The 21,417-nt window shown below is 39.2% G+C and overlaps 1 protein-coding gene across 1 annotated transcript in view; it reads right to left on the bottom strand.

The window, feature by feature from the left end:
- NWD2 (NACHT and WD repeat domain containing 2) overlaps positions 1-21,417 on the bottom strand; it is a 58,763-nt gene that overhangs the window by 32,408 nt on the left and 4,938 nt on the right. Inside the window, exon 2 of the mRNA XM_074865960.1 lies at positions 4,262-4,350. Coding sequence (XP_074722061.1) covers positions 4,262-4,350 — 89 coding nt within the window. The remainder of the gene's footprint in view (positions 1-4,261; positions 4,351-21,417) is intronic.

Genomic DNA, 21,417 nt, shown 5'->3' with positions numbered 1-21,417 from the left:
AGTCACACACAAGGTAGTTCTTGTTTGGTCAGTAGAAGATTACATACCAGGATGAAAAGTTATGTGTTCTGGTCTGTACAGGGAAATATAAATTTATCCCTGTACCTGAAAAGTACATAATACTTTCTTGACATCACTGCACTAAAAACTGTAGTCTTGATTTTGCGTGCTAACCTAAGAAACTCAGTGTATCAGGTATGGAAAAGGAAAAAAAAAAGTTTTGATAAAGACTACCTCAGAGCCTCCTCCAAAATGCTTTACCACTTCCTCTTGGTAATTTTTTGTACAAATTTTCCTACTTTGCTTCCACAGCAATGTGATAGCTTTCTAGCTGTTTTCAGAAATGTGTCAGTGGAGCTGTCTCTCAGACCTCATATCACTTAAGGATGCTCCTGGTGTTGAACTTATATAATGAAATAATTTGCTTCCATGAATATCAACTAGAGTAAACTTAATTATTCCTCCCATAGAGACTAAATTACAATCCATTTGAAGAAAGATATGTTTCCTCTCACAAAGAATTCAGTGGATTATGATCTACCTGGAAGAGAGATTTCCCTCCTGTCACTGAGATGTCTCCTCAAAGATGACTGAGAAACAGTTTATATTTTCCTTTAATATCACATGATAGTAACAGGAGAAAAATGCGTTATTATTTAAATATCTTTTGCTATTCCTTGCATGTACCACTGCAGCTGGGACTTCCCAATCAGCTGATGAGCTAGGACCTTCAGATGAAGTTCTTTTATAGCCATAATCAAAAATCACTCTGGAATTTACCACCATGCAGATTCAGCAACTCCACTGTGACTCAGGGAATTAAAACCAAATATCCCAATTTAAGAACTTGTTATTTTGATTAAAAACCAGCTGCATGTGCACCAAGAATAATACACTGGGAGGAACAGGATGTTGCATAAAAGGCATTAGTTGTTTCCAAGTAAGCTACACACGGGAGAGCTGAGTTTTTGGGGTCACTAAGATGGGAGGTTAATACTAGTATGTGAGGAAGTTTGAGGATGTAGAACCAGAATTTTTGAAAAATAGAACATTTTTACAACATTGCATGCTGTATTTGTTTCTCTTAACAGAGGGCCAGTTCCAGGCCTGCTGACATATATGGGACTTCTCTGGACTGTGGATTAGGATTATCTGATTTAAAAGTACCAGTGACTTTAATTGTGATGCCAAACTCATGTTTTTTTAAGTCAAATGCAACTGCTATTTATTACCAATTGGCTCTTACCAAAGATGTGAATGGGTCTACGTCTTCCATAACCCAAAGGAAAATATGAACTGACTTTAGCAATGGGAATTTTACAATTGACATTAAAGGAAGCAAATTCCGTAGTATATAATCACAATAGAAATGTTCCACATTCAATTCATTTTGTTAATCAGTTTAAATATTCACCTGGTTAAATGATTTTCCACATTACAGTGGAAGACAAACCCGTAGTTAGAGTAGATAAAGCAATTATGTGAATATACAGATGGTGCTACTTCAGTGATGATTATGTGAAATTAAAAATAGGTTGTATTAACTTAAGTATGGTTTCTAGAAGTACAACATGGTAATTCAGATGTAACATTATTTCTTAAATACTTTGAATATCTAAAATAGAGGTGGTTTCATTAAGTTTCTAATGTGAAAGTTGTCAGTTTGTTGCCATATTGCTTTTACCACCAGTGCAATGTTGCATTGTAAAACCATGTGGTTTTTTAATCTATTAAGAATTTACCTCAAATCTGCCTGTAAAATAATTTAAGTACATAAATTCGCAGAATCACAGAATTGACTAGGTTGGAAAAGACTTTGAAGATCATCCAGTCCAACCATCAACCCAACATTAACAGTCCCCAACTACACCATATCCCTCAGCACTATGTCGACCCGACTCTTAAACACCTCCAGGGATGGGGACTCCACCACCTCCCTGGGCAGCCCATTCCAACACCTAACAACCCGTTCTGTAAAGAAATACTTCCTAATATCTAGTCTAAACCTCCCCTGGTGCAACTTGAGGCCATTACCTCTTGTCCTATCACTTATTACTTGGTTAAAGAGACTCATCCCCAGCTCTCTGCAACCTCCTTTCAGGTAGTTGTAGAGGGCGATGAGGTCTCCCCTCAGCCTCCTCTTCTCCAGACTAAACAACCCCAGTTCCCTCAGCCGCTCCTCGTACGACATGTGCTCCAGACCCTGCACCAGCTTCGTTGCCCTTCTCTGGACACGCTCGAGTAATTCAATGTCCTTTTTGTAGTGAGGGGCCCAAAACTGAACACAGTAATCGAGGTGCGGCCTCACCAGTGCCGAGTACAGGGGTAAGATCACTTCCCTGTCCCTGCTGGCCACGCTATTTCTGATACAAGCCAGGATGCCATTGGCCTTCTTGGCCACCTGGGCACACTGCTGGCTCATGTTCAGCCAGCTGTCAATCAACACCCCCAGGTCCCTCTCTGACTGGCAGCTCTCCAGCCACTCCTCCCCAAGCCTGTAGCGCTGCTGGGGGTTGTTGTGGCCCAAGTGCAGGACCCGGCATTTGGCCTTATTGAAACTCATACAGTTGTCCTTAGCCCATCGCTCCAGCCTGTCCAGGTCTCTCTGTACAGCCTCCCTACCCTCGAGCAGATCAACACTCCCACCCAACTTGGTGTCATCTGCAAACTTACTGAGGGTGCCCTTGATCTTCCCATCTAGATCATCAGTAAAGATGTTAAACAGGAGTGGCCCCAAAACTGAGCCCTGGGGGACACCACTCGTGACTGGCCGCCAACTGGATTTAACTCTGTTCACCACAACTCTTTGGGCCCGGCCATCCAGCCAGTTTTTTACCCAGCGAAGCGTGTGCCCATCCAAGCGACGAGCAGCCAGTTTTGCCAGGAGAATTCTGTGGGAAACGGTGTCAAAGGCCTTACTGAAGTCAAGGTAGACAACATCCACAGCCTTTCCCTCATCCCATAAGCAGGTCACCCTGTCATAGAAGGAGATCAGGTTTGTCAAGCAGGACCTGCCTTTCCTAAACCCATGCTGGCTGGGCCTGATCATCTGGGTGTCTCACATGTGTTATATGATGGTGCTCAGGATGAGCTGCTCCATCAGCTTCCTGGGCACTGAAGTCAAGCTGACAGGCCTGTAATTTCCCGGATCATCCTTCTGACCCTTCTTATATAAGGGCATCACATTGGCCGATTTCCAATCTGTCGGGACCTCCCCGGTCAGCCAGGACTGCTGGTAAATGATGGAAAGCGGTTTGGTGAGCACCCCAGCCAGCTCCTTCAGCACCCTCGGGTGTATCCCATCCTGTCCCATAGACTTGTGTATGTCTATGTGATGCAGTAGGTCACTGACTGTCTCCTCCTGGACTGGGGCAGGGGGGGGTGGGGGCAGGGGGTGTCATTCTCCCAGTCTCTGTCTTCTGGCTGAGGAGGCTGGATTCCCTCAGTACAACTAGTCTTGTTATTAAAGACTGAGGCAAAGAAGGCATTAAGCACCTCAGCCTTTTCCTCATCACTTGTTACCATGTTTCCTCCTGCGTCTAGCAGGGCATGGAGTCTGTCCCTGGTCTTTCTTTTGCTGCTCACATACTTATAGAAACATTTCTTGTTATCCTTGATTGCTGAAGTCAGATTAATTTCCAGCTGGGCTTTAGACCTCCTGATTTCCGCCCTGCATAGCCTCACAGCCTCTTTGTAATCACTGTGAGTCACTAGCCCCTTCTTCCAAAGGCCATAAACTCTCCTTTTTAACCTGAGTTGCAGCCAAAGCTCCCTGTTCAGCCAGGGTGGTCTTCTCTGTCGCCGGCTTCTCTTACAGCACCTGGGGACAGCCTGCTCCTGAGCCATTAAGACTTCCTTCTTGAAGAGCGCCCAGCCTTCCTGGACCCCTATACCCTTCAGGACCGTCTCCCAAGGGATCCTGTGAAGCAGGTGCCTAAACAAGACAAAGTCAGCCCTTTGGAAGTCCAGGATGTCAGTTCTGCTGCCCCCTCTCCTGGCCTGTCTAAGAATAGAGAGCTCTCTTATTTCATGATCGCTGTGCCCTAGTCGGCCTCCAACTGCCACATCTTCCACCAGTTCTTCTGTGTTCACAAAGAGGAGATCCAGCAGGATCTCATTACAATTAACATAACATACAATTAACATAAGAAATACATTTTTTGCAATTTTCTATTTTACCAATGATATTTAAGAATGTTATCTGTTCTAAATAGACTTAATTTCAAGAAAAAGTAATGCAAAGATTCAACACAAGACCTACCTGAAATTCCAGCCCATAGTTCTCCCTGCAGAATTCTCTCAGCTTAGGATACACATGTTCTCTTAGCGCACTCCTTTCTGCTATTGTATCTGTGTTGGGGAAAAAGATGTTATTAACAATATTTATATGAATTCTGTTGTTTTAGTCAGATATAGGTTTATCATGAAAAAACACACACACACACACACACACTCACAGAGAAACCTAATGAAAATCAAGTTCTGGGATTTAATCTTCAAACTGTATGTTGTACAAACGTGTAAAGGTGTTTGTATGTGCAACATTAGGCTTCATACACATCTTAATATTTCATCAATACAGCGCAGCTGAATTAGTTTTGTAATTCAGCAGTCAGAATTTCTTTATCAGTTTGACTTCTATTTAATTTTCAGGAAGCTGAATTTTATGAATTAGGAACACCATGGAACAAAGAGATATACCAAAGATGAAAGAGATCTCTATACTCTGAAATAAATCAACAACATGAATTAATGACATTGTGTCAAACACTATCACTTTTTTCACCATCTTTAAGCTGATAGTATCTTAAAAGGAGTAAAGCTGTTAATAGCATTATTTATGGTCTCTTTCGGTCCAGGTGCTATATGCACAGTTACAACATCATGTTATTCTTACCATGCAAAACACAAAACACAAAACATGTGTCTTCATAACTAAGTACAATATGACAATGACACCAAAATTACTATTAAGTTCTATCTGTCCGAGTTAATCTGAACACATTTACATAAAGCTTATCACTCAAGAAACATACTGTCAAATGTGAAGTAAATTTGGTTAGTAATGAAATCTTGTATAGATAATAGATTTTATCGTCTTTCCCAATAAGGCTAAGATATGTGATGGATTTTGCTAGGTCTAGATTGTGACCAGTGTCAAGTGAGTTAAGACACAGAGGGATGACACTGTTGCTAAGTTATTTTCAAAAATAAAACACAACTGTTGTAAACCACTAGATGTGAGCGCCACGTGATGCAAAATAAAGTGTTAACTTATGAATGATGGAGAACATCTACTGCAGTTAAAGCAATATTTGTATAACTGCACTGAAACAAAACAATAGGTTAAAACTGATTTAACAATCCCCATATTGTTGTAAACCAGAGATATGTATGCAAATCTAACAATGTTTTGTTTATCGGAGCTGATACATCTAAGTCAGAATAGAATCATGGTCACAGATTTATAATATTTTTTATTTTGACAATTCTAGGATAGTGTGAAATCCATAATTTAATTAAGTACACCAGATTCATAATATCCTTCTTGATATTTAAATATACCTTTGAAATATTACACAAATATGTGATATAAATACCATTTATTTTTAGAAACAGAAAGCAATCCAGAACACCTCCAGAGAATTTTTTCTTGTGAAATCTTCATCAAGGTAAAAAGGCTATACCACAAAGGCTCAAAAGTACAGCCATGAGCTTAATCCAATTTATCTGAATAACCACAGTTCTTCCTTCACAAACTTTTGATGGGGAAAAAAGTCGAAGACATAGTAGTTTTCATAAAACATCCTCTCAAGTGCACCTATATTATATATTTATGATTTCATGTTTTAAAATATACTGACTATGCTCATGTGTTCTGAAGACAATGGTCCAGAAGCATTAGTCAAGTCCTCGCTCCATCGCAAGCTTTCGATTTGACTGTGGGCATGCCACTCAAGGTGAGATTCCTGAATCTGAAGTGCACAGCTTTTATATATTGAATTTGAACACTGCAAATAAGACAGACCCTGTTCTGGGCAACATTTGGAGGAGTACAGCCTCACTCCCTCTCTCCTCACCTCCCTCTTGGGACGTTATTACCCTCCTCTCTCTGGCACTGAAGAGGCTGCACCAGGTGTGCTGTGCCCAGCTCTGGGCACCCCAAATCAGGAGGATGGGGAGGAAGCTGGAGAGGCTACTGAGATGGTCAGAAGCCAAGAGCACATGGCCTACAAGGGGAGATTGAGAGATCTCGGCTTGTTTAGTCTAGTGAAGTGTGTAAGGGGGACCTAACCGCAGCCTACAACTACTTCTAAGGCACTTACAAAGATGATGGAGCCAAGCTCTTTGTGGCAGTGTCAGACAGTACAACAAAGACAATGACAACATAATACAGCTTGGGAAGTTCAGGTTGGACACTAAGAGAAGCTACTCAGTCCTTGGAGCTCCTCAGGACTTGACTAGACAAGTTCATGGTTGACCAAGTTACTGTTGTCAGCACTTCAAAAGGGAGGTTAGCCCAGATGACATCCTGAGTGTCCCTTGCAACCAGCAGTGATCCTGTCTCTCAGAAGAACCTGCGGGTCTGGCTGTCATCCAGGCCCCTTGTACAGTGCATGGGAAGACTTTTGTTACTGCACATGCACAAAAGTGGGAGCCAAACTGTAGAGGAAAATAGCTGGTGACAACAACCTAATGTCCATGCCATATGTATTTCAGAAGATTTTACTTTGGATTGGGCTCAATCCCCACAAGCATTTGGAGTGCATTAGGTGAGATCCTGGAGTTATCTTCCTGGTTTTCATTGAAAAGGAACCCAGTTCATGCACACCAAGATGGTTCTATGATGTGAGTCAAAGTATACCAGATAGTGATGATCAAGAAATTCACCTCAGAAATGTGCTCCAGATCTGGATGAATACAGACACATCCTACAAATATTTAGGAATGGAGTGCAAAAAGCAATGCTCTCAGCCCAGAGCTGCCTGAGTTAGTACATAAGGAACAGAGGGACAGATGAGTTGATCCCTCCTTGGGATCCAGAGTCATTAATCTTCTCTCATACTTTAGTGCCTAAGTCAACCTTTTTTTCCACAATGTAGTATACAGCTAGCACAGCTAACTAATTAGCCAGAGGGTTGCACTGTGCCAACACAGCAGTATTATTTAGGCTCCAAAGCAATTTTTCTCAGTACTAGCTTGGAGTCACTGTACTACATGGTGTTGCTGTACCTTGTGATACTACTACTTTTGCTTCATTTGAAATACTTCACTTTTTTTTTTTTTTTACCTTCACAGTAACTGAAGCCCTTAGATCAATCAGTGAAGAAGATGACTATATATTCTGTATTCTTTGCTTTAACACTGATTAATTTTGGCATGCAAGTCTACAAACACACAGAGCATCGTATCTTCATGATTGAGTAGAATAAATTCTGTTGAAAAACAACTTACTACTCTGTTACTGAGCTAAACCAGAATGATTCTTGCCTCTCTAAATGGAAATTAATCATTACTACAGCTTTGTTATTAAGGAAGCAATAATTCACAGTTACTGTTTGCAGTTACTTAAATGATCAATATGACAGCAGACAGAACAGTCTTACTAGGGACCTAAAATAGGCTAAGTTGCAGGAACAAAAAAAAATTGCTGGAAAAGGGCAGAACTTAAGCATAAACATGATTAAATGATAAATGGGAAAGATATTGACTGAAGTATACAACAGATAAAACCATATTCTGCTGCTTGCCATTTATGTCCTTAGGATTTACACTGCAGAATCCCACTGGCTCTAGTTTTAGAACATGGTGCTGCTCCTTGCAGCACAACTTGTTGAGTCTTGTTCAGAAAATGAAACAACACACTGGCAAGAGTAGTGCTACATTTCTAATACCTTATAAATGAAACAGAAAGAGACAAAATACTCCTCCAACTAGAACTGTGTTCTGGATAAGACACTCAGCATACCCATCCTGTATTTTTATTCCTACCTCCAAATCTAACAGAATGTGCTTATCTAATTGGAGTTTGTGTCTGGTGCTTATATTAATGAATTTTAAGAATTCCTGTATTTGTAATACATTGTGAAATTTTAAGGAAACAGAAGTGCATATAGTTAAGATGAACAACAGTGATTAGTATGGATGGCAGATAAGCTGGTTTAATTAAATAAAATCTAACCTGATTTACAGTGACAGCAAATCTGTGAAGCTGGCAGATCCTAACAACAAAAATGTGACACAGGCAAATTCCACCTTCCAGGCTGCTGCTGCAGATGAATGGATTAACTAAATGACATTCTTCTAACAGCCAAAATGAGACAGTAGCTGAGAGATGAGCTTTATACATCTCCTAATGTTAATTCTGATACTCTGAAATCCAAATGGTAGTCCACAATAAACTGTGGGAATGAAACTACATCTGCAAAAATATGACAAGACTTAAAAAAAACCCCAACCCTAAACTTGTCTCCAGTATTTAAATGAAACCAAAAAATGACACTGTCTTGAGCAAGACAATGACTTGCTGAATGCACATCTTCCATGGAAGTGCTAACTCTTGCAGAAGATTGCTTCCTAAAACAGTCCTGCCCACCCCTACACTTTGAACTGACTGAGAATGCCATCACAGCCCCTCCTCTCCCTGTGCATCCCCAGTGTAACACTGAAGACTGAACTGAATTAGCCATATATGCATTTACAGCCTTTCTGCCAAATAACAGGCAATTGCTGTTTAAACACGACTGTTTGTGTGAGGTGTGATTTCTGAAGGCTTGTAGCTCAGTCAAATCACTGCCAGTTTTCATCAGAGTACTCCAAGGTGCTGCTTCTCAGCATGAACTATTTCCATGCCAAAGACTGACCTTCAAACACAAGCTGTTCTGCTATTAAAGTCTCTTATTTTATTCTTAATATTCTTGTGTTAGTAAACAGATGATGTGTATTTACAAACAGTTGCCAAACATTAATCTCTGGGATAAAAGAAGTCATGGAAAATAGCCCACTTGAAGAAAATTCCGAAACATACATGCAAGTGAACAGAAAGAGTTAACATGGAAGCCTGATGGAAATTGTTCATTTTCAAGCACCAGTTATTCTGCCCTAAGACCAAACAGTTTCTCTTCTTGCTGGTGGTTGTAGTGGTCTGAGTTCAGCCACAGTGATGGGAACGGCTGTTTCATGCTGTTTCATGCACGTGGGCCGCATCACATGATGGCTGTTACTCAACGGAGGCTTGATGCACCTGAGTAAGGAGGTTGCTCAGCCACATAACTGCTATCGTGTGTTGCACAGGGTGTACCAATGTGGGGACAGTGAGCCCCACTCAACCACCCTCAAAGGACCAGCACATTCAAGTTGGTAGTTTGTTCACAGAAATGTAACCTGTGAGTAACCTTACCCATGCACGGTGCAAACTAAGGCCCTCAAGCAGGGGAAAATCCTAAGCAGGGAGGGTGTTTGCTCTGTCACTGTTTGACTGACAGAGGAACACTGCATTACCCAGCTTGCGGGAGCTGGCAGGAAAATTGCTGAGTGACATAACAGGTTGAGGCAGGCAGCTGAACCTGGAAGAACCAAGGCAGAAAAAGAAGAAAAAAGCTGCCCTTGCAGCTGTTCAAGGCACAACAGAAATGAACGTCATACAGGGTCACAGAGCTGCCTGCAGGTTTCATCTCCAGCCTGTCACCCGGGAAAGAGCAGCTCCTTGTATGCATAGAAGAAACAATGTCTGTATCACCCACCCTGTTCTTGGTGTTCCCGTGCTTTGCAGTAGGTCAGGACAGAAGCTTGCTGGGGGTCTTGACCTCACCTCTTTCACAGCCTACTTCTCTGCTAGTTTAGTCTCCTGCACAAATGCACACGGATTATTTTTATTAACACATAATGTTGGGAGTCTCTTGTGCTACTATGGAAGCCCTGGATGAGCAGAGAACTTCTAATGTAGTCCTGAATGCACATCAACTAAGATACCTGGCCATTTGTTTCCTCTAAGTATTCTAAATGCTTAGATTTGATGGATGGGTAGAACAGGTTCTTGCCATAGGATTTTTTTAGTGCACTGCAATATTAAAAAATGTGAGTATTTTATAACCATTGTCTATTAACTGCAGTGAGAATTTCTGCACTTGAATTATCTAAGGCTATGATGCAAATAAGGTTAAAAATTACTTAGCAGCAACACAAGTAAGGAAGTGGCTGCCAAACCTCTTAATGCTAGTACGTTCTTGTCACATAGGACTATTCAACTGAGTTACTCCCTTTAAGCTGCCTTTTTTACTAATAATGCACAATAGCATTGTATATTACCCCCAATACTGAAGGCTTTGAATACCAGTAGGTAACGAATGTCCCTAAATATTATGGAAACCTTGTCTCTGAAAATAATACTATAATAATAAGTCATTTGCATTTCTATAGTGCATGTGAGAATCTCAGAGCACTTTGCAAGCAATGAGTTTGAATCATGTAGCTGGTAAGAGAGGGAAAAATGACTTGAGCTACATAGTACCCTTGCCTTCCTAGAAAATTAACTGCATAGACTCTGTTGTCATTTCCTTCCCTTGGGGTTTCTGTGAGTACAGAGCATTAGAATAAGCATCCAAAGCGCCCCAAGACTCTTTTTAGGGAATGGGAACAGCTTGATCCAGGTCACTTCTTCCAGTGTGCCCTCCCTGAACAACACTGTCAACCTTCAGGTCTCTGATGGCTCTCTTAAGAAGAGATGAGAAACTGGACAGACTGAAGCCCATTCATTAATTAAACTAAAACCCTTAACTAACCCTCCAAATAAATTTTGACTAGCAAAATACTGCAACATTACTGTGATGTACACAGCTGTGTGTCCTCACCCAGCCTGGTGGTGGGAGCTCTCTCACAGGATGTGCAGAAAGTGTGTGCGACACTCCTGGACTAAGGAGGGCCTAGATCGCAGTCCTTCAGCTCAGAGGTTAGTGCTCTAGCCACCAGGATACTGCATAATAACATCGGTGGCATCTCCCTCTCCTTAACCTTCTCAGTTCTTAAAAAAATAAATACAACAGTGGATTGAGCATTTAAGCCCAAAGGAATGGCCAGTTGGCATGAAAATCAGAAGAAATAATAGAAAATAACATTAAAAGAGTAAGTAATCCTGAAATGTCTCTCAATTGTGAAGAAATGAGAAGATGTGGCTACAAATTTGTGGCCTACACCAGAACATTTAAACAAACCCATTTTCAAAACAAAAGACCTAACTATCTGAGGCAGGATTCAAAATGTAGGGCATAACTGTAAGTGTAAAACTTCTAGTTGCAGCAATTAGCTCTTCTTCAGCCCAAAATCAAACGATATCTGATTTAAAATTAAGTGTAGTTTTAAAACCTGTTTCTCAGAAATGTTCCCTACTGTCAGTTCTGTAAGATGACAAATTTAAAACAACACATATAGAATATTTATTATTGTTTTAATTATAATGCTTAATACCTGGCCACATTTCACAGTGACACCTTATAAAATATCCTGCATCTTGACTGTTAATGTGATTAACTAGTGCCACCTATTGGCTTGACAATAACACCTGGTTGTCAATTTATACACACAAAAAAATGAGGCAACTAGTAAAATCAATGGGGTCAAGACCTGTGTTAAAATACAGAATTTTGGGAAATATCACTATGGAACTGACATGACAGAAGGGAAAAGCAGTTCCTGTATCTAAATATCAAAAGACTTTTGATTATTCACACAATTGTGTTCCCAATTTAAAACAAATTCCTGAGAGTTCTGAGTTTTATTATACGTACAATATGCTTACCATGACACAAATTTGGATTCTGATCCAAAGGTTGATGAAGTTAAGGGAAAGATCTGTTAATCTCAGCAAATCTTAAATGATGTTCTACATTTGTATTGAAACCCAGTGCCTTTTGATGCCTTACTGACTTCCACAGAGTTTGGATGAAATCCTTCAATCCATAAATGAATAAATAAGCAAACACTACATACTCATTAAATCTAGTGGGTATAGTATGGGTGAGGACTCTGAAGCAGAACTTAATTTCATAATGTATCCTAATAACTAACCTCACATTACCCCTTGGGAACACAGCACTCTTAACATGTAGATGTTCTTAAAGAGAAAAGAAGAGTTAGGTTGATCTGGAATTCTTTCCCAATCCTGCAGATGGTCCCTAGATTGCAGCTTGGGTGCCCAGACATCCTTGCGTCCTTTGACTATGATTTGTGACAAACACTGCAAATGGAAATTCATCTTCATGCAAATGCCAATGTATAGTGAGAGCTTTAGCAGTACCATGGGTTGAAGGCAGAATCTCTACAGGAGGAGAATTTTGCATTCTGCAAACTGCACAAGTGGAAGAATTCAACAAAATCTAATTCTTTCATTTAATAAAGCAAACTAGGAAAAGCTCTTGAAAACATGACAGTTTACAAACAATTATTGTCATACAATTAAATGATGTGACAGGAGAAACCGAAGACACAGCACATTTACAGACACCAAAATTAAGTCTGAAAATTATCTCTGCAGAACACCAAAGCTTATTACAACTAAGCACTGGAAAACAGCAAAGCCTGCAAGGACACGAATTTGCAACTATAATCAAAATTAACATGAAAGAAAAACTTCTTGTGAAATCTAAGAGAGGACTTCGAGTGAGCTGTGCAAAAATGCGTAACAGAAGACATATAAAGGGCCAGTGTAGTAACAAAGATCTGTGGAAAATTCCTACTTGTTCATCTAATGGTGTCAACTCACACTACAACACTAGAAAATGTTTTTAACAATTAAGTTGTGTGTACTGCAGTGGCTTTACTATTTTTTTTCTGACATCACTAGACCAAAGAGAAAACAATCAGGGTACGTTACTAAAGCACTTGAGGTAATGAGGCAGTGGCAATCAATAAAGCAATGGCATGTCATAGACATTTTGCCTCCTAACTGAACAGCAGATTCAAGTGCTGGAAGCAAATGAAATAGTGTGTTGTAGGCTTTGGGAAGGCATAAAGCAGAGGTGAGCCATAAAAAACCACGAGAAAGCAAGGCTTGTAAAAGCACACACGTATTTCACAGTACAGGCCGATGCAGGCCCATTAAACACACCTCGTTCTGAAGAAATTCCAATAAACACTCCAATATGACTTTACATCTGGCAGCCCTGCAAAGCTATGCAAGAGCTCTGCAAGCACTGTTGGCTCTCCAGTAAAGTCACCTTCCCGTCTCTAATGGTTCTATTTAAATTCACAAGTCACAAAGTTCTAATCCAGGTCATATTCTTCCTTAAGTTTGGTGGAACAAGGCCACGGTTTGGGTCCCTACAAAACTGCTCAAGTCAGTCATGCCAGCTGGAAAAACATGACTGATAGGGGCTACTCTATGGGCTTCAAGTGAAAGATGTGAAGACTTTTACACCAAAAGATGAAAAAGTCTTGAACCTGACACTTGTGGGTGTGCAGAGACACCCACAGAAGTGAGAGGGACTGCTTGCTATCACTACAGTAAGTCTGCATCAATACAGTAGGAGTTTTCTTTGCAACAGTTTTTTTTTCTTGATGCTAAATGGAGAGGACTATTAAATAACATCACTGCACAGTCAGAATAGTTCTTGGCTGCTGTAGAAACAGTTATCAAAGATGAAGAAGCTACATGACAATCCCAGCAAAGGAAAGCAGCTGCAGGAGGGCATTAAGCCCAGAACAACGGGACTACATGAGGGAGGGATGCCAGAAACTCAACCACGCCTTGCCTAAATAAGAGAATCTCAACAGATTTCTTACAGGACTATTTCACATACCGACAGACAACTTCTACCTAGCTATAACCACCCCCTTAGAGGCACCGTGGTACAACAGTTTTTAAAACTGAGAATTTCAGGTGGAGTTTGCGCTAAAAGTCATTGAACATGACCAAATAATTCACAAAACTGGCTCGTTTTGATGGATTATGTAATGCCTGAGAGGAAAACAGTGATTGACATGTAAAGGAAGAGTGAGTTATCCTACCTCCGTTCTCCCTTACCCTTTCCAATTCTAATGATTCATCTAAGCATTATTTTTAGTGAAGATTATATAATCCAGTTGAAAAGGCCATTTTTAATAAATTCTATAATGTATCTATTTTTGAGTCAAATATTTTTCTGATGCCTTGATTTTACTTGATACTGTTTTCTTGTTCCAGATTTTATTAACTTCTGCTTGCTAATCACATTTGGTTGATTATATATTAAGGTAATAGTAAATCTGCAGTTTAACACTTTTGAGGAGTTAGTAATTGAAAAAGGACAATACATGTTTTAGTCACTTGAGAAGCAGATGTAGTTGAAACAACTAAGTTCAATTTCCCACAAATACCTTTCACAAGTGTGATACAGAAAATAATATTTGATGAACCTACAGAACTGGCATACCAATTCAATCAATCGGTGACTGAACTACAGACTGTCTTCCAAATTAGTACTTTCAAATTACTTAGCCATCTTCCCCAACTCTTTGCTCTTATTTTCACTATAATGATACCCAATGAGTTACAATTACCTTTAAAGGAGGATAAAGATCTTCTATGATGCTATACTCTCAACAGCAGTGTAGAAGATGGCTGAAAGAGTGGACTTCATTTCCATTTCTTGCACTGCCAGACACTATCATTCTTTCTCAGTGCCTGTGAAGGTATTTGTCCCTTGGCCATAGAATTGATAAAAACATCTGAAGCCACCTTTTACCTTCCACACCTACATACAGTTAAACACAACTGAATCCACAACTGGGGATCTAATTTCTTTTATTTGAAATTATTTTGAATTGAAATGACTACGACAACCTGACTGTGGTGTTAACACTGGAACAATACACCAGAAATGGAACTGCTCAATAGAATTCTATAGTATTATACATGGTTGATTATAGAAAGTATAAAATAGAACATTCATAATTAAAACAGGTGGAGTATAAGGAGATCGTGTGCATTTTTAGCTCTGTTTTCTAAAGAAAGAGGAATAAATGATGATCTGTGTCTTCCACATGCCTTCTTTTTTGAAAAATATTTTTAGCTCACTGACTGACATTAAACAAATCTAACCAAATGATATTAATCTGAAATATAATGAATATCCTACATGAGAATAAATCACCAGGTAACTATGAGAAATCCTGTAAATCAGTCTCCTCTTTCTATTCATAAATAAACCACCAAAGGAAAATCTGTATCATGAGCTATTAGACACTCCATAAATGCCTCATTTGCAGGAAGGTTTCACCTGAAACAAGCAGGCCACTGCAAGACATACATCCATGGTAAAATAATCTTTATGGGAGTTAATTGCTTTGTACTATCTATCTTTTGCATGGATGCATAGATTGGCTTCCTGACATGGTAAAAGGATGAAGAGGCAGAAACTGGATTTGAGAAATTTATGAATAATGACATACACTAATGAAAGTTACTGAAACTCCTAAGCAAGGAAATTTTCAGGGAATTTTTTACCTTTGGTCATTTTTATTGACTAATGAGCTTATTTTCTGTCTGTGTATGTTGCTGCAAGTACTCCTGGTAGTGCTATGGAAGACCTAGAGCAGCAGTATGCCGTACAGTCTGCTTTCCAGTGTATTTTCTTAACTGGTTTGGAGCCAGCTCATGAAGAGCTAGAATATCTTCTGTCAGGAGTGGCACAGGTATGTTTGATCCTGCTTCAAGCAGAAGGACAGATCCAAAAGCTTCAAGAGGTCCCTTCCAGCCTTCTGGTCTGTGATTTGTACAACAATAAATAACTGCCTAATGAAATAACTGCCTAAGATCCCTTGGACATCTGTTACAGCCACATATACCTGATTTAAATGGTAATGATGTCGTTTAACTCAGTGGCACTCATTTTGTTCTCCAAAGATTGCTTAATTCTTTATAATTCCATGTTGTAAATTACTTGCATGTCAAAGTAAATCATCATACGTACTTTGCTAGTTTCTTGATATACCAAATTAATGATCACATAAACAGGAATGCTTCAAGAACCTGCTTCAAGAGCACTGCCTAATTCTTCATCAGATTTAAATGTAATCCAAGAAATATATAAGTAAATCAGGACCATTATCAAACAAAATTATGATTCTGTAATTTTCCTAGTATTTTTCAGTAACCACTCCTAAAAAGAGCATCAACACTTACTGCTCACTGCTCTCAGTATCTGAGCTATCAGAAATATTACAGAGTGGAAAATAAAGGACAAAATCAGGCACTTTCTTCAGAACAAATAACTTTGTCTTGCCAGAACAGTACAGACTATGAATCTAGCCAGGAGGGCTATTATCAAGTAAGAAAATATTCTTCCTCTGATCAACTTTTCTAGAATTTGTGGGGCCTTTATTAAAGAACAGTAGGGACAAAAAAATAAAAATATTAAGTCCTTCATTTTAAGAAAATCACTTATAAAGCAGTCATACATGATCTATGTTATGTTTGATTATGACAGTAAAGCAAGATCCTCTAGATGTGTCATGCTGGCACAGGTACGTGTGGAAAATCCTTGGTAGCACAATAACCCTTAGATTAGAGTTGACGTGTGCCTGACACACTGGACTACTTTAGATGAGACTCCATGCCTTAGGCTCTTTAGATTATTGAACACTGTCATTTCCTTATTCATTTCTTAGTATGGCTCCATTTTAATAACCCCATAGAAATAAGGATATTCAGATAACTAGGTCTACACAGTTAACCTCTCTTTCTATATACAGATAGACAAAAATGGATCATTACAGTGGTGGTTTTGGATAAAGTTACTCTTTTAGGGAGATCTGCTTTTAGGTACCCCCTATTCCACAGATATTTCCACTTTTTTGAGATCTCTTCTTTTGCTGAATACGCATGTTCTTGTTCATACAAAACTCCCACTGAAGTTATCAGGATTAGGCACTTCTGTTGGCAATAATCTATCTCAAATCTTGGAAAGGTTTTTACAAGTACCAAGACTGTTGACTAATTAATAAAGCAACTAGACGAATGAATGGACACAAAAGACCTCACAGATTATTAAACACAAAGATACAATCTTTATTGGTTTGTCCCCATTGCAATCTCTTATTCTTTCATCATGCATCTGAAACTAACCAGGGTCAGAGGAGGGGTATTGGGCTCCTTTGGTCTAACTCACTAAGTACAATCTTACTGCATTTGCTTCTCGTTTATCTTACATATAATAACTGGTGCGCATAACTCTGCAAATATGGGTAACTCCTCTCATCTAAAAGTATTAAACCCACATGGTTATTCAATGGTTCTCAATCATTTAAAAGTAATCTTAATCTAATAAAATCCAGTCAGTGAGATTACTTGTGAATAAACACTGAGTATAAACTCAGGCAGTGTCAGGGCTTCTCTTACATATACTCTAAAGTGCCAGTCATTTCTACCTACATTGCATGGTCAGGCATCAATCCTGTACAACACAAATAAACAATACCAACTAACAGATTGTATGTATTGAAACCACTATGCTAAAAGGAGTTTTTGGAGGGTTTGCACAAGCCATTTATTTTGCCAATTATTTTTAACTTTGAACTTCTATATGCTTCTGAATGTTCTGTACTTTTATGAAGTGCTGTAGCTTGTAAGAAATGCAAATGCTCTTTAATAATACGAACACATCAAAGGGTCTAGGCTTCAGAAATGCCTGCCAATAGCAAACACTACGGTTGAGGAGGTCTCTGAAACTAAAGTTGTCCAGATAGGGCTCTTAGTCATTAATTCTCATTTCATCTTAATATTTTGTAAAATGTTGCTAATTGGAGATTCTAAATAATAATTTTACAAATAACATTGTTATGTATCATACATACACTACAATAACTAAATGTCTCAATACCTGATTCAGGTAACAGAGAGTTGGAGGGCAAAGCTGGAGATTTATAAAGCACAGGTGAGACTGCAAAGGTACTAAATTGCCAGTAGAGTGAAATGGAGTCTATTAATAAACATCTTCAACTGAGTACCATGTCTTCACAGAGACATGGTACTATACTGAAGACTGCAGCTGTGCCACCCCAAGCAAATGCTACAAGCAGGTTGTACAAGAGTATTTGTCAGGTTCTGACAATTTGAAATCTGGTCTGTTTATTTCATCAGTCCCAATGACTGATACTTAACAACAGCATGACTCTGGATTAAGTCCAGTGTGGAAGTCCTGCCATTTGCTAGTCTTTCCAGTTTCTGGCACCAAGTGTATTTTGAACAGGCTGATATATCTAGTCTGTAAAGGTGACTTTTTTTCTCTAGGTGAACATTCTGTACAAGAATGACTGTAGCTGGTCAGGCACAAGGTTTGTCCAGCACAGCATCTTGTCTCCAACAATGGGCAATAGCAGATGCTTATAGAGGGAGTTTAAGGCCAGGTCAAACATAGAGGCGGGCATGTAATTATGGTGGTGAAGGGGTGGCTTACAAGAGTTACATGTGGTACATCTCCTCCTTACCCAACACAGCAGCATGCACATTGTACTCTGCACTGACTTGGGGCTCCCCCCTCTTTACCTTGTTTTCAGCTACCTGTGATTTAGCCCTATTTCCCTTTTGACTAAAGATTTTGTTAGTAAAAGCCTCTCTCTGATACAAAACCTAAATTATAAAAGTAGCATCAGGCCAGTGGAGTTATTTTAGAGTTGCACCAGCACAACCATGATTAAATTGGGTTCTCTAATTCTATCTATTATTATCCTTCTTTAATTAAAATTCCAGTAAGGGGATAAAGCAAATGTCTTGAACAGCACTGCCTATATTAAAAAGTGCCAGATTTCTCTGTATTCCATACACACAACTATCTATGACTACATTATATTTATATCTACTACCTTCAAAGTATTAAAACCTTAAATTACTGGTAGCTAAATATTACTAATGTATTGTTACTGCACCCTGAAGGGATATCTTATTACAAAATACTCTTTCAGCAGATGAAATTTCAAAGAAATTTCATTTGTTTCAGATGAAACAAATTGCTGCTCAGGCACTGCCCTCATATCTTCAATTAGAAGTTCAGTAACTCCTTGACCTAAGGTTTTCTTTCTGTAATAAGTATTCTAAAATTCTCCAAACAAAACTTAAAGTCTAATGTAGGACTTTCTTTTGTATGTTTACACATCTGTGGACACATGCTTATGCCCACATAGTCCTGTATGAAGTTTCTTAAAAGGAGTTATTTTGCTGCATAAGCTCAGAGGTAAGATGCCAAGTTGTACTCTTTGTACTACACTGTTCTTAACGTGATTACACAAATCCCACCACAGAATACACGTGATCTCCTTGAAACACAGCTTCGGAAATCCCTGTTAGTTTGCTGCACAGCAGACTGCTGCTCAGCTGAAAGGCTATCCCACTGCCCTTGATCAGGCAGGAAAGAAGCTCCCCTGTGTTGATGGGGGAAGGCACTGTAATGCTTCCAGCACCGTGCTGCCTCTCGTTTCAAGCTAGGTCTCATACCTTCCTGAGGGAACGACTCACAGTAAGGACTTGATTCAATACTGCTGCTGTCCATCACCTACCATATTACTTGAGAAATTAATATCACATGGAATTTGCACAAGTGTTTCATTGTCCTTCACTGCACTTAGAAACTGTGTCAAGTGTACAGGGCCCGCAAGCTCCTCTTTGTCTGCCGTTGAAAGGATGGCCACTTTGCACCTGAGCGAGGCACGCTCCAGTGTCCTACGTGCATCCTGACTGCTCTGTATTTCCAGTTTAATAAAAAGATGCATGCATGTATATGTATGAATATATACATAAACTACAACATATGGAACCAGTCTAGCATGCAAATACATCTGAAGAAATAAAGCGATATTTGCAAAGTTAGAAAATAAATTATAGGTTCTGCTCTGTTTAAATATTATTTCTTCAATGCTAAGAAAAACAGTCATAGAACCTAAGCTACAGGTGCATACGACCCTGAATGTTTACAAGTTTACTTGTGGACTCCTCTGTAAAGTTTTTACTTTTACAATAGCACTTTTTACTTTTACAATAGCATGTAACAAAACCTAGGCTGTTCTTCAGCAATGCTAGAATAACAGTGTTGAGTGATGCCCTTTGAACATAAATACTTCGTTCTCACAAGGGGTCCTAACAGCAAGTTTGAAAATAGTCTATGACGGAGTGGCTTGAGTTTTATACATCCATTTATAACATTTTATACAATTTATACTATTTTATATAATTTGTGTATATGTGTGCATGTGTGCGTATACACATTATAGACATATATACAAAAATTATAGAAAAAGACAATTTTAATACTTTAAAAAAGAATGGTCATATTGTTAAAAATTTTAAGTGCTCTTTTTTAAGTAGATAAGGTAAATACCTAATCCAAGCTTTTTGAGCTGATAATTCCAGATGCTGCTTAGCGGGAAGGTGGCTGGGTTTCAGGTAATTTTGATATTCTAAATATTAAGAAGAAAGAACAAAACCAACAAACTAAATAGCTTGCTGTTTTGCTGAAAAAAACCACAACCCACACCTCTTGATCTTAGTCTTGTTCCCCAAATGCACATCCTACCTTTTGAGTATGCGAATGAAAAATTATGTTGAAAATTAAACAAAAGTTCTCAGTGTTTCCACTTGCATATTTATTACATTCAGAGCAAATCCTTAGCCCAGTCCTCAGGCTGCATAAGCTAAGAACCTACAAAAAGAACAGGGGGACATGACGAACAGTTCTTTTCATACTGTTTATCAACAACTTCTCAAGTTTATCTGTCCGGCACAATGAACTTCAATCCAATTTGGTCTCCATCCTAGCCCAAAACAATCATTTCCTCTAACAGTAACAAAGGCTTGAGGATCTGCTCAGTAAAAAATCATGTCATACTTGTTCTGCTTGAGATCTACTGGCCCTGACTTGCAGAAAAGAATTAAAGCCTGCATGAGACTTGGTCATACAGTCTCAAGGAGAGTGAGATCTTGATTTCTGCTCAACCATACCAATAGAGTTGTTCTGTGGCACACGAGGGAAGAGAGAAACTTCACACAGAGGCAAAAATACTGAAAATGGGAGGCTTCTTTTTAACCTAATGGACTGTAGGTATCTCTGACCTCTGGACCTCCTGAAATAAGACATATTTCAAATCAAGGCCCATACCAAACCCAGGTATTTCAACCATGATGCTCTCCCAAACTCTGAGTTACTCAACTTTATCTCTAAAACTATTGAACTTTTTTCCCCAAGTGTAGCTTGGTTTGTAGCTCTGAAACACTACTGTGATGTGCGTCACGTAAAACCATAAATAGGTACAAAGTTAGGTAACCAGAACTAACACTTAGCATAAAAAAAGTCCTGGAGTTATTTGTCTCCACATCTCCGCAACACCTCCCTTGCAATTTCATACACTTGAACATCTGTGTTTTCCTTTAGCTCAGGAATAAATTCCACCCAGATT

Source organism: Strix uralensis, chromosome 4, assembly GCF_047716275.1.
Source record: "Strix uralensis isolate ZFMK-TIS-50842 chromosome 4, bStrUra1, whole genome shotgun sequence".
Taxonomy (NCBI): Eukaryota; Metazoa; Chordata; class Aves; order Strigiformes; family Strigidae; genus Strix; species Strix uralensis.
The sequence above is the reverse complement of the archived record's forward strand: the minus strand, read 5'-3'. Positions and strand labels throughout refer to the sequence as shown.